Source organism: Manacus vitellinus, unplaced genomic scaffold, assembly GCF_001715985.3.
Source record: "Manacus vitellinus isolate BGI_N305 unplaced genomic scaffold, ASM171598v3 scaffold_15_pilon, whole genome shotgun sequence".
In the NCBI taxonomy this organism is placed as follows: domain Eukaryota; kingdom Metazoa; phylum Chordata; class Aves; order Passeriformes; family Pipridae; genus Manacus; species Manacus vitellinus.
Window position 1 is genome coordinate 16,431,000 of NW_021939122.1, and position 25,996 is coordinate 16,456,995.

The window sequence follows — 25,996 nt, forward strand, 5'->3', positions numbered from 1 at the left end:
ATCCTAAAAGTATTCCCACACCTGTCTCCCAGGTCTCAGTGAAGCCCCATCCTTGTTTTCACAGACTTTGTGCAGAACACAGCACACAGTTATTATTCCAGACAGGTACTATTCAATTGCCTCAAGCCTTGTACCTGCCATCTACCTTTCGATTTCCCAAAGGCATACTCCACTGTCATCCTGCAGCTGCTTACGCAGTGGTTAAACACTTATTTTCTACAATGCATATAGCCAGTCAAAGACTTCATTATTAATGTTTTTAGGGAGTAGAGAGAGTCTCCAGGGATAAGAAAAGGAATGCTGATGGTATAGGTATCACATTGCTGGCTCTTCCCCCTGCCCAGTAACGCATATGGCCAGCTGTGCAACATTACACATGAGAAGTTTTTTCTTCCTGACCCTTCCCTAGGTGGCAATCACTCCACGCCCTGAAGCAAGAAACTTTCTCCTACTTCTACTGTCTTTTTAATTTCTCCCTTACTCCATACTGAAAACAAGCAAGATTTTGTGAAAAAAAAAAAAAATCTAGCATCTTATACTCCATTAAAATTAACACTTATTGAAGAAAGGTATTGCAGCACATTGAGGAATCAAATTTTGTCTTTGTGAATGCCAGCTACCAACACGAAAAGAAAAAAAGAAACCATTTTTTCAGATGTGTCCCATACCCAATTCTATTAGCAAACTCTTGAAAATTGGCAAGGATTATCAGGCCACTTTTTTGATAACAATACAATAACCTTTACAAAAAAGCCATTTCTAAGGTCTGCTAATTTGGCTGTGGTGGCTGGATGGTAATGAATAAACATTTTCATGCTTCTGGATTTCCTAGATAACTCCCATACATGTCGCTAGGAAAGTATATTTGGATGTTCTGAAGGTCAGGTGCCACTGCCAGTCATCACTGGTGACAGCACTCTCCCCTCCACACATGTACTTGAAGATCTATGCATTTCCAGTGTATCTGTTTTCCATGATGACCAATTACAGACTTGGAAGTGATGCTGTCTTCTTGAAAAGAAGCAGCTAACAGGTGTCATGAGAGGAACCACGGGATTCTGTTTGATTTTTCAGGAGAAAACTTTGGCTACGTATCCAGCCAGGAGCTACAGGCACAACCCCACAAAGCAGAGCCTGGTCCCAGTGGCAGCACGCAGACACACGGCAAGAGCCCCGTGCTGCTCAGACGCTCCTCCACCACATCGAAGCAGTGACCTGTCGTGAAGAAAAAGGCTGTTTGTTACCATGCCTATGTTTTGTGCCAATTATGAAGCAGTTACACTGAAAAATGTCTCTTTGATGTAGATCTCTTCAGGTAGTGAATGTTAAACACCACGCACCGCTGGGTAGGTGTATGATTTTGTAGTATCGGAGCCTACATCCAGGAGTAATTAGCAAGACTGTGCCAGTCTTCAGTCCATGTACTGGACTGCTGGGTCTGATGCAACAGCTGCACAGTAGGATATCATAATTAGCAGAGATGCAACACACAGAATAATTGGGAAGATGGGGAAATGCCACTGAAGTTTATACAAGGGGATAAAATTTCCTTAGATCTAGACAATCTCGTGTCACCATGAAACTTAAGGCTCTTCTTTCTCGGGGGTGTGTCGGGGCATAGTTATTAAAGAAGTGGTAATTTCGGTTTCGCTGTGATGTAGCCGTCATTACCTGGGAAGCAAGGACGGCCCGGGGGATGCGCCCGAGACCCTCTGCCACGGGGAACGGACGGGGACGGGGACAGGGACAGGGATGGGGACAGTGACAGAGACAGGGAAAGTGACAGAGAGAGGGAAAGTGACAGGAGGGGACAGAGACAGAGGTAGGGACAGGCGGCCGGAGCTCGCCCCCCGGTGCCGTCCGGGGGCACCACCCGCGCTTCGCTTTAGGTTTCGCTTTAGGTTTCGCTTTCGCTCCTGCTCCTTCCTCGCCGGACCCCATCGCCAAGGCAAGACCCGGCCCCGACCCCCTCCCAGCCGCGGCCCTTCCGTGGCTCCCCCTGCCCCGTTCCCGTGCGCCTCCGTCTCCCGGCTCTGGTTTCCCACTGGCATTCCTGGCTGTGGATCTGCTTGCCCCGGGCAGCCCCCGCGCTTCTCCTCCGCACTGCCCCACCCGCGGCCTGCGCACTCCTCGCTTCCTGCTTTTTAACGAGGTGATTTAAAAGTGTATTTGTTGGTCAAAGCCGAATCTAGATCCCCACCTTTTGGGAGCTGCAGTTACTCTGAGGGTGCTCCTAAACCTCAGCCACCCGGTCGGAGAGGTGCTGCAGCCATGGAGTCACTGGTGGCCCCTGAGCTGCTGCTGCAAAGTCTCGGGGGTGGGTTTCAAGGTGGCTTTAAACTTGTGGTCGTCTCAGTAAATGGATGATAAAAGCAAGTTTATTCAGCCTAAATATGGAGAAGGGGTAGGAATCACTCTTGCTTTTCCTTATGAGAATCTGGAGCCAGAGTTGGACCAGATGGCTCAGCGCATCCTGCTGGGAGTGAAGTTGGGAATCCTGCGTTCCCAGCTGCCCTGCACTTCTCTACCTGCGCTGAGCTGGTGCAGAGCATTGTGCTATCAGAAAAATGACTCCTTCTGGTAGTTTTCTACCGGCTTAATGATCTGTATTAAATTAAAACCATCCATGGAAGATAATACAGGGTTTTTTTCGCTTACACGCACATGAAAACACGAGAGCTCTCTGGGTGATTTAGTCCTGGATAGAATTGCAAATACAAATATTTTGATGTTAGTTGTCCTTACTTTCATCCCAATTACTTCTTTTCAGACCATGAAAAATTATCTGGGAATTACTCATAAGATTTTGTCAATGCTCTGATTATTGGGACTGTCCTGTGCAGAGCCAGGAGCTGGACTTTGATGATCCTAGTGGGTCCCTTCCAACTCAGAATATTCTATGATTTTATTCTATGATTCTGTGATCTTTCACCATAAAATTAATTTTAGTTCTGCTCTAATCTGCATTTTTGAGAGTGGTATTTGACGTGTTCTTCTAGTAACTGCCAGAAAGCAATACAAACGGCTGACCATGTGCAATGCCATCTCAATTCAGGGCCAAAAGTCTGTAGACACTCTTACTTGATGGAATATTATAAAGTATATAACTAACAACCTCACATGTGTCTGGTTTAATGGTTTGGTTTATAGAAGTATTTCACTGAGAAACATTACATTCTTGCACTTTTATTTGTAGATGTCGGAAGATCAGCACAGTGACCACTTTAATGAAGAGGGAGGTGAAGATGTAGTTGATGCAAGGCCAGACAGAAGTAGCAGATTCTCACTTTTTGGAAAGTAAGTTACTGCTTTTATTCCTGTTCTTGTTGTATCAGCTGTCATGCTACCCTTCTAATCATAGAAACATAAAAAGGATGGATTTGGTGTTCAGTTTACCATGTCCGCAATGTCATAGATGGTCTGGATAGGGAGAAGGTTTATGTTGTATGGATTTAATGTATCTGATCTGTACCTTAAAGCATTTCTTTATAGTATCTCCCTATAGGAAGACCTATAATATCTCCCATAAGTTTTATTTGGCAGTCAAGAGACCACTAAGTTCATTTAGCATCAATTATAGTCCTTCATCTTAAACATCACCCTTTGGTGGAGCTGGGAATTAAATATGCCATTAATTTTACTGCATTCAGCTCAGCTAATCTGCAGCATCACTGAAATCCCCTGCTGACTATTTAAGTTAGTTTAAAGCCTGGATGTGCCATCTAGGTTGTAGCACAAAGAAGCCTCACCAAGTCTAGAGATGTAACCCCTTACAGAATACATGAAAAACCTTTCATTCTAAAGCGTAGTAGTCTCACTGAAGCATAGGCTTTAATTAAATCAATAGGAAGCAAGAACTATTTACTGCTTGATGTAGTCCTGAAAACATGAGATCAATGTGATTGAAAATGCAAAAGATGAGAAATGAGCATGCAAAGTTTATAAATACTATTGAATGTAAGCAAAAGGCTACTTCGCATTGGATTTAGTGAGATTTTGTAAGAGGTGTTTAATGCAAAGGCTAATGTATTTACAGAAAGGTTTTGATTTTTTTTTACTATTGGACATTTACATTCAAGTGAACGGTGTAATTCAGAGAAAGTACATGGAGAATATACTTTTATTTTTGCTGTTTACTCTATGAGTTTAGTAGGAGTAGCAAATCTGTGAAAGAAGTGAAGATGCTTTAGTCCTGGAAGACTTTTCATGTGCTGTTAAGAAAATCACTGTACTTTCTCTGTCTCATCTTATTATCCCTCAAATATGTTTCATGATGTGTATGTCTTATTAATTTAAAAAAATAAACAAATGTAACATTTGTTTCCATATCTTGCCAAAGATTTTTCAAAGGTTTCTTTTAAACATTATGAAATGTGTATTTTAATATTTGAATTGGTCTTCTTTATAAGAGGCGATATACTAATACTATTATTAAATTATGCAACTCAAAGTTAATAATTCCCAAAGGAAAGGCAATAGTCAGCATTTCTCTCTTTTTTTTCTATAAGAAATTTTTCAAATAATTTGGCTATTCATCAGTTTGAGGCATTCATCTTTTGGGAACTCCTTGAAGGTACAATTTGAAACATTTTTGTTTAGAAGTAAAACATTGCTCAGATTAAGTATGAGGCGATTGAGAAGTTTCAACTTGGAAAAAATGTCTGAGAAATCTATCAGAGTTTCTTGAAGAAGGTGATGATTGCCTAAAGAGTAATGAGGTGCTTGACAATGAAGGTCTTAAAAATCCAAGCACAGTGACAAGGTCTTTGTCTCATAAAAACTAAAGCTCTTTGGCCTGAAGAAAGATAGGAGAACAATGTGGGAGGATAAAGGAAGATGGGATATGATCTAAAATTGTGACTGTAATGAAGGAGAAAGTGAAGAGAGAATGATCATTCTTTGTGCCTCACAGGAAATCTAGGGGACATCCGATCAACGGTTCATGCAAGGGTTAAAACAACTGGTAAGATGTAATTTTCACATAGTGCAGAATGCCATTGTAGAACTCAAAGTCATGGGATACACACATGTCAAGATTTTAAATAAGTTCAGAAGAGACTAGATGTATTTGTGGAAGAAAAGTCCACTGGGAATATCAATGTTAAAATCTTTGGTGCAAGATGTTCCTAAATCAGGTTTCTGTCAGAATAGGTTCTATACCCAATTTCTTTTCCTTCTTTAAACTCTTTACTAATCAGTACCAGATAGTAGGGTAGATGTACTTTTACTTGAAGCAACGTGTCTCTGTGTCTTGATTGCCACAGCTTCATTTTGGCAACATGAACCTGTAAAATAAAATGTCTAGAAAGGCTTAGAGGGACTACAATTTTGTTGTCCCTTTTTTTTTTGTTTTAGCAACCCATTATTTACCAGCTGTGCAGTACTTTCAATGAAATTCTGCATTGCGTTACATTTGTATTGATTAAAATATATAAGTCCAATAAGAAAACAAGTAACTTATGTTGTTAAATAAGCACATCAATTTTAATTTGAGAGAACAGAGTGGTGAGAAACTGAATTCAAAGCTGTGCAGAAAGACCAGCTGTTTCCAGTAGCTTCACAGCTTCAATTTGTCACTCTCTGGCTGTGACTGGAGATCCATCTTGCAAGAGCAGTAAATAGAATTGAATTAAAATCTTACTCTCACTACAGCATGTCTTTCTGAGAAGTCTGTGAGCCTCCTTTACCACAGAGGCCATAAGGCTCAGAACATGCCAGGGGAGGCAGGTTCTTCTGGCTGCTCAACAGTTTTGTTGTATGTATGTATTTCCTTCTCTTTGAAAAAGTGCTATTACTTAATTAATGTCGCAGAGGAAAAACTGTTTGGTGGGGAAAAAGAGCTGGAAAAAGTTTTGGATTAACATCTGCCAGCAGTGTTTGGTGCCGGGTTTCTTTGGCCACTAGATGGCAGGAGGGTATCAATTTTCTTTGCTGCAAAGAGCGAACAAAAATAAGGATGCATTGCAGTTGAGCAAAAAGTTATGTTTCAGAAAGCAGAAATAGCAGGATACACTCTGGCAAGTCTGTGCACAATGAAAGTTTAAAACACAGTTAAACAAAGATTAAGCTGAGGATTTCAAAACTGTGTCTGTTTTTATGTAATAGTTAGAAACTAATAGAATTGTTCCCATAGAATTTTTTGTTTTCTATGCTGTGTGTGCTCCTGTTACGCTTTCAAGGCTTTACAAATAGTCTCACTTCTTCACAGGGTGATTTAATATCTTACATTTAGTATCATTTGAGTTTTATTGGGCAAGACTGTTGGGGAGATTGATAGCAGCAAACTTACTTTAGCATCCAGGAAACATAATATAACATGAAATGGAATAAAATTGCAGTTCCACTATGTTAAGTAGAACTAATCCTAATCAAAGTTGTTTTTTTAAAAAAAGCTGCATCTGAAAGTTCCCGAGACTTGTTAGACTTGAACTTGCACTGTCAATAATCCTGACTGTTCATGGGCTTCATTGACAAAACATAGCACAGAAGAGGGTGGTTGTGAGTAGTATCAAGGTACCAATTTTATTCTAATTTAATTGTATAGAACCATTTGTCCTCTGGTTACTTTTACCTACTCCAGCCCTACTGTCTTGCATTACAATCAATGTTCCCCTTCTCACCTGGAAACAGAAAACATAATTTAAATATATTTTAGAACTCTTAATTGTAACTTATTTAGTTACAACTGAAACTGTGAGATTTTGTAATGCCCTTAATGGAGGCGTGTGAAATACTGTAAGAAAATCCCACTGAGGATTTTGAGAGGCTTGTTACACAGCCTTATAGTCACCAAAAGCACTTCAGCTGTTTAACACTGCAGGCTTTTCGTTTTGCTTAACTTGAAAGTCTCCTGGAAGTGTCAGTGTGCATCTTGCCTTCTGTAGTTCAATGGTTGTGATTGTTATGTTGTTATAATATCTACCAGGTTTGTAAACTAGTATTTAGATGAAAACGATTCATGGATATTTAAGTTTTCTTTTCATGTGTCTAGTGTTTATTTGGGTCACAGGGTATCCAAGTGGGGAAGCACAGATGTTACTGAAGCTGTCTGTTTTAACTTCATGGCCCTTGTCTCAGTATAGCCATATTTCCCAAAATAAATAGCCTCATCCTTCAAAGAATAAATATTCATTTTTGAGATTCGACATCAGCTGAACCTCAGCTTTGGAGTTGTAACAGGTGTGGAAAGTTGTCTTTGTTTCAGCTGTGCTCTTCTGTTGTTCCTTGCTCTTTTAGGGAGCTATTTTTCATCCACTTTTGTTTGCTAACAGCTTATTTTTATATGATTTGTAAAAGAAACTGCTTTGCAGGTAGAACTTTACAAAGAACAGTTCCAGAGTGCTGCAGATGCATATGTTTTCCAGAGTTGTCCATTTTTTATTTTTTGGACCATTTCAAAACCATGGGCCTGCTCCGTGATGTGTTTATCCTGACTGGACACCAGGTACCCACCAAAGCCACTTCATCACTCCCCATCTCAGTTGAACAGGGGAGAGAAAATACAGTAAAAGACTCATGGGTCAAAATAAGGACAGGGAGAGATCACTCAGCAATTACTATCTTGGGCAAAACAGACTTGACTTGGGAAATTAGTTTAATTTATTACCAATCAAATCAGAGTAGGGTAATGAGAAATAAACCCAACACATTGATCTTATAAATTAAATACTTGTTTTGTAGAAAAAGTGCTACTGCTAGTACTGTCTGTTTACAAAGAAACTGTATTGGCTTCCATTGCGTGGATATCAACTGTTCCTGCCTTAAAATTAGTGTGTTCAAATACAGATGATTCCTTGAATCATAGCTCATCTTTTTTATTGTAACTTTCACAGTTTTAAAATTAAAAATGCAGTTCTGTTATGGGTTTTTTGGTGTCAGAATATTACAGACCTCTCAATTGTTGCTTAGAAAAGTATCTCTTTTATCCTTAGATAGACTAAAAATAGCAAGTTACTTTGAAACAAATAACAGCTGACAAATCATTATCTGAAGTTATGCTCTGGGCTGCAACTCACATATCTGAACTGACCTCCTGTTTCAGCCTCATGATTCCTTTATGTCTCTAGGCAAATCACTCTGTGCCTTAGTCTGTCCTGTAAAAGGGTGATGATCTTTCCTTTTATTTGTCATAACTCCAAAATCTATCATAATGTAATTTTAATTTTGTTTGGAGTATGTTGGTTCTGCTTAGCAAAAGCTAAATATCTGTATTTTATGTTCACCCCAAAGCACTGAACATAAAATTTCAGAAGTAATCTATAGCCTGTTCTTACAAAGACAGTAAAGAGATTGTAACATGGAACAACAGGGATGTTTCATTTTTCTTACTCTCTTTAAAGTCAAAAGTTTTTTTTTATTTTTGTTAACGCAATGTTTGTTAGACCTGGAATTCAACTTCTGGGAACACTGTGGGAGTATTTAACAAGTGGAAATTGTGGTTGGTACTTGTACTTTCCCTCAGACACTTACTGGATGCACCATAAAGGAAGTGCCCAAGTACCGTGAAATAGTATCTTGCCTAAATTACAAGAACTCATTAATCCACAGTCAACATTTGTTTCTAGTCTCCTTAGAGATTTTATATTGTGAAGAACAGCAAACACTGGGTTATCCAGGAATGGTATCTGCAGCAATCACAGTCAAGTATCCAAATTACTTTTTAGTGTAGTAATTTATTTCCTTCAGTACAGCAAACTCTGGGCTGTATCATACAACGTTTGGAGGACAGCTGTTATGTGGTGTCATGTTTAAGCTTTCAAAGCAATCCAAACAAATTTAAGCCAAATTTATAATAAACCAAAACTGTTTAAGGGTAAATACTTAGGAAGTAGTTCTATGAATTAAAGTACATAGGGGTTTTGTAAACTATGCAAGTTAATTTACGTTATTTTCTTAGAAATACTCATTGAGTAAATATTGTAGTAATGGTGGATCAAAAGGAAGAAGGACATATCACAAAGGGAAGTCTGCTGTCCCACCTCCATCTCAAAATCTGCTCTATTTTCCTCCACTCTTATTTAGGAGCAGTGATAGAATCAGGGTGATGGGAGCGTGTTTTCCACTTGTCAGCAAAGGTAGCTCAGGCCTGCATGACCTCAGCCTGCAGGGTGATGGCTCCGGGGGTTTGAATAGCCCCACAGAACAGTCCAGCGTGACCCACTGCTGACACATGCGAATCTTTGGGCCTGAGCACACAGAGCACCCTGTTTCACTCTGCAATGTAACCCTGAGCATGGTGGGCTCCTAGCATTAGCAAAGAACATTAGACTTCCTCTTGAGGACAAGCTGAAGCTGTTTTCAGATGCAGTGTGGAGTACCATTTGATGATGAGCCAAGGTACTGTAGAGTGTTATTCGTCTCCTTCCTTCTCTGCCACCTGTTTGGAAATCTCATGAATTGGCACTCAAAAAGAGTTTAGTTTCAGTGCTTACAGCAAGCTAATTGTAACTCCACTGGCATTTTGCAATTGCTAATCCTTTCCAGAGTGTTCTCCGAGAAAGAGCGTTTGAAGAGGTTGGTTTATTTTGAGTCATTTCTCCAAGCAATGCATATATGCCTGTTAACTGCTCTTAGTACCTATGATAGGTAAGAGAAGCTTCTTTTTTTTGCATATAGTTGTCAGTTGCCTGTGTACATTATACTGCCTAGGATATGAACATGCAAGATTTCAGTTTCCAGAATATCCATGTACGTGCAGGTTTTCTAGAAATGAGCAGAAAGCCTTTGAGCAAGCAAAATTCTTTATTTGTAAAAAATTATCTTTTGAATGTTATTTGACTATTGTGTTGAATACAATATTGTGAGGCCTACACAGCAGATACCATGCAGCTAATTGGGAAGCTGAATCTGGATTACAAAGTGATGATTGAGAGTTTAGAGCTTACTCTGTTTTGCAGGCATTACACCACAAAATTGTCATGTAGGTTATAAGTGATCCTTAAAATATTAAGTGCACAAAGACTAGGGCTCTGCTACCTTTTTCTTTTTTTTTTTTTAACTTTTGTTTCTTTTTTACTGTTGTGAAGTGTGGACAATATTAGACATAAGTCTGTGTTGAAACCTTTTGTACAAAGTGCAGCTGGCTTAGTCCAGTGGACTTAGTCTGCTTCATTTGTATATAATAAATAAAATTGCAGCCATGGTTTTGATTTGAATTATATTAAGGCCATCACTAGCACATAATTAAAAGGAGAGGAAGACGTATTTAGATATAACTATCAGAACTCCAAAAGATATTTACAAAGTATGCCAGAAGTTGTGGTTTGAGCCTTGTTCTTTCAAACATCTCAACTCTTTTCATTACACGATGAATTTTCAGTTGTCCTGGACTGAGTTTCTCTGTTTTCCATGTTCTTAGAGAAGGTTCTCCCTCCTAAATTGCAATGGGTCTGAAACTAAAATGGGACAAAAAAAAGCTACAAAAGAGTCTGAAAAATGTCTTATAATGAGGGATTTAAAATGTATTTAGTTCCTCTAACTAAAGTTGAAAGATAATTTGCTTGTACTATACAAATATATAGTGTGCTATATGAAGATATAAGTGATGGAAGATCAGAAGATAGAAGGCCCTTTTTCTAAGCAAAGAATTCATAAATTAATCCATAAATAGATCTTTTTAAAAAAAGATTAGGTATAAATCTAAAAGATATTCTGCACATTAAACAGAAGCTGCAAGGTTGTAGAAACTAGTGAATTTTTGTTTGTGGCTTGCTTTGCAAGGGATCAAATGAAAAGTGTGCTCACACTGAGGTGAGTCAGTTACTGCAATCAGCACTATTACTGCAGCTCACTAGCTGGTTTTGTTCACAGCTGAGACTGTTGCAGTTGTATGTCTCTGTGATAGGGGAGGCCTTGTTGGGATTCAAGTTAATACACTTCGGATTGTGGTTTCAAAGGAATGTGCAAATAGCCATTGCTGTAGTTCAGCTGAGTAGCTGCAATGTGATGAGCTGTGGTAGCTTGCCTGTTAAGCCAAGATCCCAGAGACCTTTGGGGCTGTAAGATACTTTGGGGAAATGCCATATTCTGTGAACTGCTGCCCTGTCATTCTTGCAGCTGATGTTACATAATCATGTGCAGGCACTAGCAGTTTTCTCTCTTCAGGGAAGTTAATATGCAAGAATCAAAGACAGGAGTTTGTTTCTGGACTGAGATCCACTGTAAATCTCCACAGTGGACAATAAGAATGCCTTTGTTTCACAGATTTTGTTTTTTCCAGGAGGCACATGCAGTAAGCTAACTCAAACACTGGACATAAACATTGTACAGGTGTACAAAATAGTGGGTTTCAAATTTATTCTCTAGTTTACAGTACAGAATCACAGAATGGGTAAGATTGCAAGGGACCACAGTGGGGCATCTGGTCCAACCTCTCTGCTCAAGCAGAGTTATCCTAGAGCACGTTGCACAGGACTGTGTCCAGACAGTTCTTGAATATCTCCAGTGAGGGAGGCTCCACAACCTCTCTGGGTAACCTGTTGCAGTGCACAGTCACCCGCATAGTAAAATTCTTCCTCCTATTCAAGTGGAACTTCCTGTGCATCAGTTTCTGCTCGTTGCTTCTTGTCCTACTGCTGGGCACCACTGAGCAGAGCCTGGTCCATCCTCTTACCCCTCCCTGCAGATACTGACAGATGTTGTTGCGGTCCCCTCTACATTGTCTGTTCTTGAAGCTGAACAGGCACAACTTTACCAGCCTTCCCTCATAAGAGAGATCATCCAGTCCCTTAATCATCTTTGCCACATTCCGCTGGACCCACTTCAGTAGCTCCGTGTCTCTCCTGTACTGAGGAACCCAGAACTGGACACAGCACTCCAGATGTAGCTTCACTAGGACTGAGTAGAGGGGCAGGATCACCTCCCTGACCTGCTGGCAATGTTCTTTCTATTGCACCCCAGGACACCATTGGCCTTCTTGCCACAGGGACACACTGCTGGCTCAGGGACAGCTTGTTGTCCACCGGGAACCCCAGGTCCTTTCAGGTCACCCCCAGCCTGTGGTGGTCCATGACGTTATTCTTCCCCAGGTGCTGGACTCTTTATTTTCAATTTCATACAGTTCTTCTCTGCCCATCTTTTCAGCCTGTCAAGGTCCTTCTTAGCAGCTGCACAGCTCTCTGGGGTGCCAGCCACTCCTTTCAGGAAAATATTGGCCACTATTTCCCCCTCGGAAAAAACCATACTATCTTCTATTGCTTTATAAAATAAGTGTTTTTAGGCTTCATTTTGTAATGGGAAAACTAAGACCCAGAGATATGGAATTACTTTCCCAATGGTACTCAACTGTAGAAGCACAATTTACACTCAGTTCTCCATCTAGAGCACAATCAGTTGGGTCTTAGTGGATAACAGAACATATCCCCCCTGTTGAGCATTTTGGTTTGTTTGATACATTTAACAAAGTTCATTGGGCAAAGCATAGCTAGCATATAGCCGTAATAAATATATTTTATTTTGTGTTCTGCTGTTGGAGGTGATATAGCATGCTACAGGAAACTAAGGGAAATAAAAGGATTTCTTTAAATAAATTAAAATGTTTTATTTTGCAAATTTTTTGTGAAATCTGTAGCAGTACTGCTACATATGTCATAACAAGAACAAAAGTAGGTTTTTAATATGATATGGTTTTACTGGACAAATGAACTCAGTGCAGTCTTGGGCAAAGAATTTTTTAATGATAGGTAAGGTCCATCCCATCTCTATTATCTTTGTAAGTTCAAAGAAATAATCTCATACTTTAACTAACTCCTTTCTTTCAAGACTGCTACAGCAATATATTCTGTTCAAAATTACTGTGTTTACAATTATTAGAAGAGCCTAGGACATGGGTTTCCAAAGGAACAAGCAGTGCTGCCCTAGTAGCTTCCTAGCTTCGGGTTCATTCAAGCAAAAGGCTTTTCAAAAAGAAACTGAAGGGTAAATAATTCTTATGGCCCTGTTTTTGAGGACATATACAGACAGTCATTGTTTTATTGCCAGACTAGTCCTGTTGCTTTTAGTAGGCCTGCTCCCAAGAGGAAAGTGGAGTGTGCTCATCACTGTGGTGTTCCAGTAAGCACACTGGCCCACTGGCCATTTCCCTTTATTCTGCCCCTTCCCAAAACTAACTTTCAAAGTTTAGGAATTTCACCAGAATAGCATAAAAATATGCAAGGACTGCACAGACTTTATATGTCATTGATAAATATGAACTTCAGGCTCCAGTATTATCAGTTTAGTATGTTTCACTGTAATGTTAAATTTTTTTAGCCGGCAAAACAAGACCAAGAGAGGGAACAGAAATCTAGGATCACTTGACTGTTTTTGTTTTTTTTTAATATTCTCTGTGTGTGTTGTATTGTGCTGTTTATATTTATGTGCTATTCTAAATCACAGCTGTCAGTTTTCATGCTTTTCGTGTGAGACATCTGCTTGCCATAGTAAGCAAAAATAGGTGAACTAATGTTTAGATGTTATTGAGGAGCTTTTATGTGCAGTTTTGTACAACCACTTTTCTTCTCTCTTCTAAATGGAGTCTTTCTGTTGCATTGAAATAATGACATTGATTTAATATTAGAAATTTTTAAAATTTCTTTTGACATCTATTTGGAATATATTTTAGAAAAAGCTTTCTAAGGACTGATTATTTTGTTGGTGCTCATCTCTCAAATTCAGTATTCACTTGCTAATAGCTTTCAGTAGGGAAACTGAAAGTATGCAATACTTACTTGAACTTCTTTCTATATAATTAGTGTTGTCTCTTTTTCCTTAGGAGGCTTTTGTTTCAGCTATTGAACTGTTTTTCAAAAGAATCTCTGTTAAAGTCTTATCTGTCTGAAAAGAGATGGAAATTGCACCTGTAATATAAGTATATTCAGGGGAAAAGGTTTGTGAGACCATAGCATGTGACAGATTGGAAACAGAATTGAGGTCTCTGAAATGCCAGTGTCTTTTGCAGTGACTCCTCAGTGTTTGCCATAGGCTTCCTTTACTGTTCCAGCATGTTGCTTTCTCAGTGTGTGACCCAGGATCACACCTTCAAATGCACTGTAATGCAGTTTTGGTATTTGGTCTAGACCTTGTGATTTAGTCTTTATGCCATATAATTTATGCCTTTTGGTTTTCAACAGTAAGGGAATATTCATTTTTATAAAAGACAATTCAAGTAGTGACACATTCTTCTTGTCCAGAAATGTTGCTGCTGCCAACCTGATGCAATATTAATAGGAAAAGGCAACAGGGTAATCTATTATTTGCTTGCAGCTGTAAATCTGCATGACACTACCAAAACAGATCTGACAAAGAACAAAGAGTCTGCCTTAAAGAACTTAAGATCTAAAAAGCTCTAGTCAAGTTTAACAAGTGTCTTTTGCTTGTTATTGCCAATAGGTTTCAGGATTAAAAAGAAAATCAAGGAAGGGAGAGTGCAGAGTAATTAGGGGTGTACTAAATACAGTGAAATTAGCCTGCATAAAAGTATTAAATCTGGATAAAAGTGTTAAAGCTGATGGTTTGGAGAGAAGGTTATCTAGAAGTAAGACATACTAATGCATGATCATGGGAAAGCGTCAGATATACAAATAGACAAATAATTATTGAGGCTAAGATAGAAACATAGAACAAAATGTTGAATATATTGAAATATTGAAAATATTTGATTTATGAATTCTGTTTACTTTTTTTTTGAAGAATAGCTTTAAATTGGTGAATTTTAAATTTGTGGATTCAAACACATTCCTCTTTGCATTTTCATTGTTTTCTGTCAATCCTTTAACTATCTATTTAAGTAAATAAGTCCATTCCAGGATTTTACCCCAGCAAAGAGCACTTGTGATAAACAGTAGTCACTAACATAATTTATACTCTGTGTGCAACACTGGAAGGAGTGGGGGTTTTTTAGGCAGAAAAAGCAGCTTAGAGCCACACAAACTGCATAAAAATAAATCAGCAATACAGGCTACGTAAGTTTCTTCAGAGATCTTAAAACTAATGTATTGTCCCATACACTTACTCCACAATATTGTAACTTAATGAGGAATTTATTTAAATGAAGCCTGTAAAGGGGTCCCCAAATGTAAAAATCACAAGAGAAACATCTCAGTTGTTTGTAACAGAATAAAGAGCATTGCAGTTTTAAGATGCCTTGCATCCCACAACAAGAAGTCTATGGAAGTCCTAGTGGATGTTGATGGATTACCTGAGAATAATTGTCCTGTGCACTTTGTCACTGTACCACTGCTGTAATCTTGCCTGGACTCAACAGAAGAGCTGGCAGTGTGACAGAAACTGGAATAGAACTATTCTCCAATGCCAAAAAGCATTTGGACTCTAGTAGGGATCCTGAAATAGTGAGTTTTCAGACACCATATTTTTAAAGGCAAATTTTCTTTTTAAAAGGAATCTGTTATCAGTCATTCAAAAATTATATATGATTGCACATTGTATTAAGGACAGAGTAAAAACTATCATAATGTTCTGAGATATCTCTGAACGTCAGCTTCCTTAAATTGAATAGTGTCATAACTGTAGAATTTCTGTTGTCTGCTTATATTTTTCAGTACAGCAACAAAAGTCCCTGACTTTTCTGGGAGAGAAGGGTTTCAAAGCCTGGATATCCCTCTGCAAAATCATTTTTAGAGTTCACTTTGATTAAGACATTCACTTCCTCTTATAAAACCAAACAAACAGAAAAAACAAACAAAGAGGAAAGTCCTCCCATTCTGTGATTGGGTAGTAATGATTGTAAAATTTGTCTTTATTCATCTAATCCTCTACCTGAAAGACTATTTAAGTGACTGTTTATTTTCAGGGAGAGCTGTTTCTTTTGTGTGCTAAGTGTCACATTGCTTTTAAGGCCAAGCAGCTCATGCTTTTAGAAGAGCTCTATTGTCTGTCATTTATTATCATCCTCTTTTTAATCATTGTTAATGTTGAGGTTAATTGAATGAATTGGTGTAGCAGTATCTACCCTAGAGATTTCACTCTTTTACTAATTTTTCCCTTTTTTCCACTCTTCTCTTGAGAACTTTCCCTACATTATGCTGGTATTCTTCCAAGGGGAGTCCATGTAGTTACAGCAAACCAGAATTGTAGGAAGGTGTCAGTAGAAAGGAAGCCAAAGGAGAGAAAATCTCATCTGCTAAGACTGCTTTATTTTAAGTTTTATTTTTTCTAGATAATATTTAAATGTAGTTAAATGTTATTAGTGGTATTTTTATCCTTAAAGTTTGAATCATAATGAAATCATAATTTACCCAAAGTATAAGAAAAAAGAAAATTTGTTGTGATAGATAGCAGTCCTGTAGACAATCAAGTCCACTACAGGTGCAAATGATATATCTCCATGGACTGTGACAGAATTTTAGCCACTCATAGTGATAAGAAATTTGACTGTTACTATTTAAAAGTTCAATAACAAAATGATAAATGGTATGGATAACTTTAGGTTTATATTTGAAAAGTGAGAAGTTGATGATAATAATTTTCATAGGGTTGACACTGAGTCTAGACTTGATGAAATCACATTCCCAGACATACTGTTGTCAAGCCTAAGGCCTGGAATTATAGACACTGTAAGGGTGAAAATGTGCAAGCTCTATGAGAGTGCCAGAGTGGAGTTTCACTTTTGCTGAACTCTTGACTGAAGGGGGAGGACATGAAATATGTGAGAGCACTGATAGGAAAAATATTTCTGTCTAAGGGAAGGATCAGTGACCACTAGTGGAGTGAGGAGTTATGGCACAGTTGTAATTAGGAGCTGAAGAATGAGTTAACAGTCATGAAATTCAAATTTTTATTTCCCAAAAGAGGGAAATAAAAGACACTGGATGTCAGAGAAGCAGAATGAAATAAAGCTGAGGGCACATAGTTTAAGACATTTTATAACAGCACATAACTAACCTATGGAAACCCTTTCAGAAAATACAGTGATTAGAAAGCTTAGTAAAAACAACAGCAGTAAACATTTATATTTACAGGTGTCTAGTTCAAAATTAAGAAAATAAAGCTTTAGGCTTTCAGTCATAAGCCAGCCTGTCACTGACAGAGCATTTCCCTTAAGGACTCATTATTTACAAGGTCTGATTTAGCTTATTGAAACTGAAGAGCTGGACATTATACAGTCAGTTCATTCCAGTCAGGCAATTCCCATATTGCATTATGTTGGCACAGGAAACAGAATCTTCAAAAAAGAATTTCTATCTGGACTGGAGGCCCAGGATAAGTACACTCCACAACCTTTGCTTCCTTATTCATTCAGTTTGGACTGATACCAAAAGATTTCTGGAACTTTTTGTTGTCTGCCAGTAAAGAAATGATAGGCATAACCCTTCAAAGCATGCTGTGGTTTTTTTAGTATCTCATTAACCTGTTCAGCTTGGGAGGAATCATTAGAACAAAGCCACAAGTAGCCTCTGTAAAGGAATGGGGAAATTATAGTTGTGTGCACTGCTGTGCTGCCAAGGCTTGTCTGTGACATTTGACACTGACCAGCACAGAGCTTCTGGCATGCCTTTGAGAATACCTGCAGTAGTAGCTACATCCCTTAAACTCACGAGTATTTCTGCATGAATGAGTGCAAACTATTGAACTCAGAAGTAAAGTGGTTTCAGAGAAGTTGTGTGACTGTGTTATTATGCCACTCAACCCCAGCAGCTATTTTCAGTGAGGCTTTTTGTGGGGTAATGTGGCTACTTGATTTCTGGACTAGAATTAGATTACTTCCAGCATTTTAGGACAGCAGACAGTGCAAACATGATGCCATACTGCTCATGTGGATCTGTCCCGAGTGTTCACAGCTGTTCATGAGTTGGACATAAACAGAAATGTGTCTACAATCCCCTTGAAAATATCCTATTGTGTTTTTACAGCCACTGTTAGTCATACAGCTTTTTCAGGAAATCAATGAAGCCAGATAAATCTGTAGAAACTTGAATTTGTGGACTGAGGAAATGCCTCTTCATTGACCTGAGTGCTTATTTGTTGTTTTGAAATTTCTTTTTCTCTCTTTGTCAGAGTGCTATCTTTGTCAGAGTGATGATGAAGGGCTGGGGGAATTTTACGTTAAAATAAGAATCCAAGATTTCTTTGAAAACCAGATGTAATATTAGTATCATACAGCTCTGAGTAGTTCTTGAAAATGGTTAAAATCTTTTCTTGAGGCAAAGCATATTTAATTATTGCTCCCAGAGCCCTCAAGAAGCAGTATGCAAGGAGAATACCAATACTTGCATTTTGTAAGAAAAAACCCTGTGTTTCCAGAGTATCAGACAAAATCCTCAAGTAGATATGATTCAATATCTTGTTTTGTAGTCTCTCAGAGAAGTCTAAAAGAGGAGATGATATTAGGATGGTCACATGTAAAAAGAGTGCCAGGTGCAGCTATTTAATTTGGCCCTGTATAACAGACCTGACAACACTCAAAGATAAGAAGAAGCTGTTTTAAAATTGAATTGCAGTACCATTTATACATGATGAATCATTTAAAGAAGGATTATTATAGATTCCAATTAGTCTTGTCCATTAGTAATAAAAAAATACAATTAAAGCTGCAAGACAACCATTGTTAAATCAGGCAGGTAAGAAAATAGATTACCTAATCAACATTTAATTGGTTTACAACAATCTCATGTCTCTATGCTACTATTGAAGCAAAGAACTTAGTAATTCTTTAGAAAGATGTCAGAGTTAGAAGAATGAAAGTGTCTAAATTAATTGAAATTATGGAAAAAATCTAATTTTGTTAAAGCCAACTGTATTATACAGTTCTTTGTGCTGTGAAAGTAGGTCGTATTTTCCTCTCAGACATCAGCAATAAATACTGTTGGAAGCAGGATACTGGACCAAATAAGAGAGATGCCAGTAACTTCTCCTGCCCTTTTCTGAGCATTCTTTCTAACTGGGCTTGCTCCAAAGCTTGCTTATAATTCTGAGGTTGAATCAGACCCTTTATAGGCTCTCACTGGCTTCAGTTCTGCTTGAGGAGATCTTACCAACAACTGAAGCCACCTGCTTGGACCAGAAGTCCACTTCTCAAAGCAAGTGCTGACGAGTTCCTCATGCTTATACATCAGGCATGCATGCTGGCTGTCATTTATTTGGTTTTATTACTTCTTTTAGAATAAATTGGTGACTAATGTCTGTGCTATCCCTTTGCATCTCTTTCTAATCCAATCTTAAGACTCCTGTACACAGCAGAAAAGTCAGTACACAGTCGTATAACCAGAGAATATTTAGTAATATAACCAATTAATATAATTCATTTTGGTTTGGGCTGGTTTTTCATGGATTTTATTTGAAGTGAATTTCAGGTATTGATGATTACATTGAAATGTGCCTTGGTTTTGCATGAGTTCAGAATGCTGTTTGGCAAACTAAATTAACACATGACTTGCTCACATTTGTAGCCTTTATCAGCCTTTACCTACTGCTTAGTCTTAATTTTCAGAGAATTCAGGGATGATGGTGACTGAGTAAACAAATCTTACCATACCTTTGAGTAAACGGCATGTCTTTATGTGCTTGGAATAGTTAGTACGGGAAATCTGTTTATCCCTTCATTACTTACTTATAATAAAAGTAAAATATGTCCAGAAACAGTTTGCAAAAGGTTATTGCCAGTCTGACTTCGTGTTTGGGCCATTTTTTTTATCTGTGGGTCAGGATCTGCGTATCCTGGTGTTGGCTGTAGTCCACTCTAGAGTTTTTTTTACCTCATCAGAATCCAACCACAGACACTAATCATTTCATGGAAATCACAAGATCTTTATGCCTTGAAGGAAGAAAACAAACATTAGAGAAGGAAAAACATTGGGTAGGGCTGCACGAATGGTTTGAATTACGATAAATAGGGCGTGCATGTGACCGGTCACTAACAATAATTTCATTTGGTTCACCTAGAAAAAAGAAGAATGGAGAAGAAGAGCAGCCAAAGCCCTCCCTCAGTAATCAATACCGAATTGTTACACCCACATTCCAGTATAATATGGACTACAAGAAAGTTGGTAAATGTATTATTATAAACAACAAAAATTTTGAGGACAAAACAGGTAATGTTCTTCCTTTGAAGATACACATTAGAGAGCATAATCAATATGCATTTTAGTTTTAGGACATGGAATTTTAATGAATGTATTTATCCTTTCTGATAAATGGTTGTTCCTAAACTTTTCCTGTTCTTTAAAACTTACATTAGAGTAACTCTTTTCAACTTCCTTGCAGTATATGTTTCAAAGACCATGTCTCCTTGCTCTACCAACTTCAAACTAAACCTTTATCCCAGAGTTTAAGACTGTGTTGTTAAAATTTGAACTTTGGCATCTGCAACCCATGTTATAAATTCTCTGTCCCTGAGCTACAGCTATGAGCTACAAAAGCTAATAGCTGTACCTGTGCTCTGTTCACACTCCTGCATTTAACTTTTCAGACCACATATGGTTTCAAAGTGGACAGATACTTGTGTTACAATGAGCTTTATAGGATTTTTCCTATACACTTGGCAAACACACGGATTTGTTTTCTGCAAAGATTATATATCAGTTCTTTTTATTGAGTATCACAGGGACTCTTTTCAACAGTTTTTCCATGGGGTGCTGTATGCCTGTGTTACACTGCAAAACCCAAAGGAGATGAATCATCCACAGAGGTCTATGTTGCAAGGTGCTGGAGGCAAGCCAGCATTTTTCAGGATAAGATATGTGTTTACATTGAACGTTGCATTATTTTTAAAGTCTCACAATTTGTTCTCTTTGCTGTTAGAGGATTGTTTTAAAAACATGTCACCGTGACATTGTTTAGGTTTACCAATTATAAACCTAAAAATTTACCTTTGAACACGTGAATTATTTTGAGTTGTATAATGTGCAGTCAACCGTATTCTTTGTTTTCCGGCAGGAATGGGTACACGCAATGGCACTGATAAAGATGCTGGAGATCTGGCTAAGAGTTTTAAAAACTTAGGTTTTGAGGTTTATACGTACAATGACCGAAGCCGTGATGATATGGAGAAATTACTGAAGCAAGGTAAAAATTTAGAATCATAAAATAATTTAGAGTGGAAAAGACCTCTGGAAGTCACCGAATCTTCTGCCTTCTCAAAGAAGGTTACAGTAGAACAGATTGCTTAAGCCCCATACATACAATTTTCTGTATAGAAGGATTTGGTTTCTGAAGGGATTAGGTAGGGAATTAAGGGTAGGCTTAATTCCCTACCTCTTTCTCCAGCATCAGTTTAGAAATGCACAGTGTTCTTGTGATCACCTATCCTGGGTGTTCAGTGAGGAGCTTTGTCATATTAGATAATGAATCCAGCCTATTGATTCCAGTGGGCCAGACTCAGAGTCAAGTGAAGGATGTATCCTTGTATTCAAGATACTCATCACATTGTAAAAACTGGGTTGTGTCATCTTTATCCACTCCTTCCCGTGCCTTCCAGTAGAGGCCCAGTGTATATTAAGTCTCAAAAAAATGTGTTTGCTAAATATAATTGTCATTTAAAATGTTACTGCCTTTTAACTAAGAAGTATTTGATTTGTAGCTGCTGAGGAGAACCACAGCGATGCCGCTTGCTTTGCCTGTATCCTTCTGAGCCATGGGGAAGAAGGACTCATCTATGGCACAGATGGACCCATGGCTATCAAGAGTTTGACTGCGCTGTTCAGAGGAGACAAGTGTAAAAGCCTTATAGGCAAACCCAAATTATTTTTCATTCAGGTAATAGCCCTAAGGTAAATATAGTATCCTACTGCTGCAGTAGGGAGAACATGCTCTGTTGGTTGTCAGCTCTAGAAGAGCCTCGTAGGTTAATTTACTGAATGTCGCTGGAGGTGTTGGGAAAAAATGTGTTGAGAGAAGTTGTATGTGGGTGACTTGTATTGTTTGTTTTTAAGAGGTAATTTACATACAAGTTTCACAGATGTAAAGAACAATATCACTGTAATTTTGTACATGGTTTCTCTTGGTAATATATGAACTTCAAAGCAGAAAGATAAACTCCTCTTGTGCAGAGAGCGCTAAGGACAGTACATGATTATCAACAACAATAATACTGTCCATGTCTCTTTGAATTATGGTTGCCTCTACAGATTAATGAATTCTGCTGAAAGAAATATTTTTCCCTTCCTCAGTAGCCTAAAAATTTATATTGCATTTTTAAATTATCATATAGTAATTGCATATTGATTAAACTTGTGAAGACCACTGTTTCAAACTATTAACTGACATACCACAGGGATGAAGTCTCTTTTTTATCATAGTATTATATATGTACAGGACTTGCAGCAGATGTGGTTTTCCCTAAGCTGTTCCATCAATTAGTCCTCAACCTCAAAGTGAAAACTGTGTCTATTTTATCAATTAGTCCTCAACCTCAAAATGAAAACTGTGTCTATTTTAGACTCTTCATACTACTAAAATGATGTTTCTTTTAATTATAAGTTTGGAATGATTATTTCATAGCCTTTCAGATTATCCTAATAAAGGCAACCAACCCTGTTACATAAGTCAGTCAGACTGTTATTCTTTTGCAAGAGCTGTCAGTCAAACTACTGATCAAGAGCTGAAACTTAACAACCTGGACTGTTGTCCCAGTGTGCTCTTTAGCTGAATGCATGATTAAGAGAAAATTAAGAATAAAAAAAAAATGGAAAAATATTAAAAATGCAATATACTTGAAATGGGTGGTCAAACACTAGAACTAGTTGCCCACACTGTAGAGTCTCCACCTGTGGAGATATTCCAAACCCAACTGTACATGCACTTGGATGGCTGTAGCTGTCCCTGGTTAAGAAGGGGGGGATGGGACTAGATGATCTCAGGATGTGATTTTGTGAAATGCAGTGCTTCAGCAGTGCATGTCAGGAACCAATGCCAATGTGTAATCCAGTGTAAATGGCCAGAAGTCCCACTGCACAAGGCATTATGTAATTGAGTTCTGAGAATGACTCTAGACTAGTAAAAATAATCATGGTTAGCATAAACTAATGCTCCCCTAGGGCTTTGACAAACAACTGATCTTCAACACCTTTACCTCCCTTTACTGTATGGGATGTATATTTTAAAATGATTAAGCCAGTAACTTTATCACTGAACAATTAGGTATCCTCCAGAATTGCATTTCTGCTTCTTATACATGCAAAGTACTGCTTAAAACTGAATCTATTAAAAATATTGATGAATACTTATTGGTATAACAGGTTTTTTCTCCTTATTGGACAAGTTCTATTTGTCTTCTCTGCTTTCAGGCATGCAGAGGCTCTGAATTTGATGAAGGTATACAAACTGACTCTGGACCTGCAAATGACACTCTGGAAACAGATGCCAACCCGAGATACAAAATCCCAGTAGAAGCAGATTTCCTGTTTGCATATTCCACAGTGCCAGGTAAAGAAAAGAGGGTCAGGGTGGAGATAGAAGCCAATCATCCATACTGATTGGATTGTAGATGGACCTTCATTGATGACACATTGTACATTGATGGACAAAACACAAACGCCCAGTGTACATTGGGCCAGTGTGTTGTGTCCACCCCTTTTACACTGGCTGCATAGGAAAGAGGAGATTACAGACAGCAAAGGCAATACTGTTTTCTTGGAATCCTGTCCTTCCATGTCCCAGTTTAGTAAGTGTGTTGAATATGTGATGAAGGCAGGATGAGGAACTGTTACAGCACAAAACTTATTCTTAGAGAGGAAACCCGTGAAATTTTACTTCTCACAGTTTCCCAAATGCCCAAATGTAAAATGGTGCTTTAGTAGTGTGAGGTTTGGAGAGTTAATACACATTATTCTCAACTCTAATGAAGTAGGGTATGTGACACAAGTGATAAGAGTTAAACTTTCTTTGTATGGATTTTTAATCTTTGCCCAGAATCTTTCACACAAAAGAGCAAAATAAATCCCCTGTACTTTCTTACTTGTCTTTCCTGTAAGGTTATTACTCCTGGAGAAATCCTGGAAGAGGCTCCTGGTTTGTGCAGTCTTTGTGCTCTGTGCTAAATGAGCATGGAAAACAACTTGAGATCATGCAGATCCTCACACGGGTCAACTATGTGGTTGCCACCAATTTTGAATCCCAGTCGGATGATCCACGCTTCAGTGAGAAGAAGCAGATTCCCTGTGTGGTCTCCATGCTCACAAAGGAACTTTACTTCTGAAAGTGTATTTTAATGCAGCCAGCAATGAAAGATCAGGGTATGGTGTTGGGTGGAGATTTGACTATAAACAGGAGTCAATACATTTTTAGTAACAGAAATGTAATAACACTAGATTTTTGTATCGTATAAGCTCGAGTATCTGATGGATGGACAATATGCAATATTTTAAAGAAGTAAATGCTGGGGGACAGCCTGACAGCTGTTAGGAAGAAGAATATGGTTGACTGCACATTACACAACTCAAAATTATGGTATCTTGATTTCTGTTACTGTGGCTGTCACAATATTTGGCTGCTGAACAAGTTCTGAGAATCACCTTCCTGACCCATAAAGGTTTTTCCCAGAAAGCAGATTGTAAATTAAGAATAAAACAAAAGTTTGTGAGACTCCTTCTCTTTTACTACTAGCTCATGGAACCATAATCTCCTCAGAAATTTCCAAAGACCATCATATTATTGGGTATGTCCAGTGACAGTTTGTAGCTATTTAAAAGGGTGTTTCTTAGTCTAATTTCCTTTTAATGAACATTAGTAATGAAGGCTAATGGTTGCTCTGTGCTTGACCTGGAAGTCAATTTACTTAGTTGTCACTCTAGCATAAGATGAATATATTAAAAAATCAATATTTATAGGTGATTTACCTGAACAATATGGAAATGTAACAAATAGAAAAATGAAATTCAAAACCCTTGTAAAAGATTGGCAAACTTTAATTGGTATTGCAGTTTTTCTGCTTGCAGAAAAGAGAATGTCTGCTTGTTGATTCAGAATTTTTGAACCCTCAGAAGGTTAATGGCAAGGCTTTGTTGTAAAACATTAAAATTTAATGTTGAAATGATAGAATTATATGTTCCATTAACAAATGTATGTTTAGATTTAACTTCTATTTGTGAGGAGTTTTGCCAAAACTGTAAATGCTTACTTGAATCAGAAACCAGAAGTGCCTTCTTAGTTACTGTATGGTCTTGATTTTGTGTTTCAGAGTTACGTTGGTGATGTTTATATTCCTACTTTTTATATACTCTTTATAGTTGGTAGGTAGCTCACAAAAGTGAATTTAATTATTTGGTTAAACTGATAAATGATGAGTTGCTCACTCTTTTCCCAGTTAATGTACTCTATACTCTTTTGCAATCCTCTAAGAAAATAAGTACATACTATTAAGGCCAAGTTACAAAATTGTTAAGTTTATTTTCTTACAAATACTGTGACATAGTGAGACATATATTTTTTTCATAAGTCAAATTTACAGTTGTTTAAATTAAATAAATGGTTGTTTTATGAACATATTGAGCATGACATCAATAAAGGCCTTTTTTAAAAAAATTTCCTGTGAATATCTGCATATTTGTCACTCAATCTGGTGAAGTGAAACCAACCAAAGTACATCCCAGAAGCCAGAGAGCCTTGGGAACAGTAAAGGAGCGAGTAGGGTCTCTGAAATAAGGCAGTTTAATTTTTTTAATAATGTAAAGGACTGTAACAGCATAACAGGTAAGGAACACATTTCCTCTCGTGTGGTGCTTTTCTTCTTAAATGTTCTTTGAGAATGGTATTTTATTTTTAAAAAACTTTAACAAATTTTTCTTAGCTTGGAAGCATTGGGGAGATATAAAAATTACTAAAAATAGTCCCTGGTCAAGCCTACAAGGGGCTGCTGGGGAAGAATGAGAGTTAACAATACTGAGTTTCATCTATGAGTAAAAAAACTATTTTCCTTACTGGACTTACCTAAAAGAAAAAAAAAAAAAAGGTGGGCAGCAGGAGCCTGTGTCAGATTTTGTTATACATTTGCCATGATGGACTCTAAATGAGAGCAGCTTGGGACTTTCCAACAAATAGGAGAAAAAGTAACTGTCTGTCTAAGAAA

The 25,996-nt window shown here is 37.9% G+C and overlaps 1 protein-coding gene across 2 annotated transcripts; it reads left to right on the forward strand.

The window, feature by feature from the left end:
• The first annotated feature begins 1,907 nt into the window (after positions 1–1,907).
• Positions 1,908–25,432, forward strand: CASP7 (caspase 7). 2 transcript variants are annotated; one of them, XM_029958497.1, is made up of 7 exons: positions 1,908–1,948; positions 3,197–3,297; positions 19,876–20,024; positions 20,869–20,997; positions 21,512–21,687; positions 23,217–23,355; positions 23,904–25,432. In XM_029958497.1, the coding sequence occupies exons 2-7, from the start codon at positions 3,197–3,199 to the stop codon at positions 24,125–24,127; spliced, it is 918 nt and encodes a 305-aa protein (XP_029814357.1). In that variant the 5' UTR covers positions 1,908–1,948; the 3' UTR covers positions 24,128–25,432. The 2 variants fall into 2 exon arrangements, with proteins under 2 accessions (XP_029814357.1, XP_017924402.1); XM_018068913.1 differs by lacking the exon at positions 1,908–1,948 and adding an exon at positions 2,002–2,152.
• Positions 25,433–25,996: the final 564 nt, after the last annotated feature.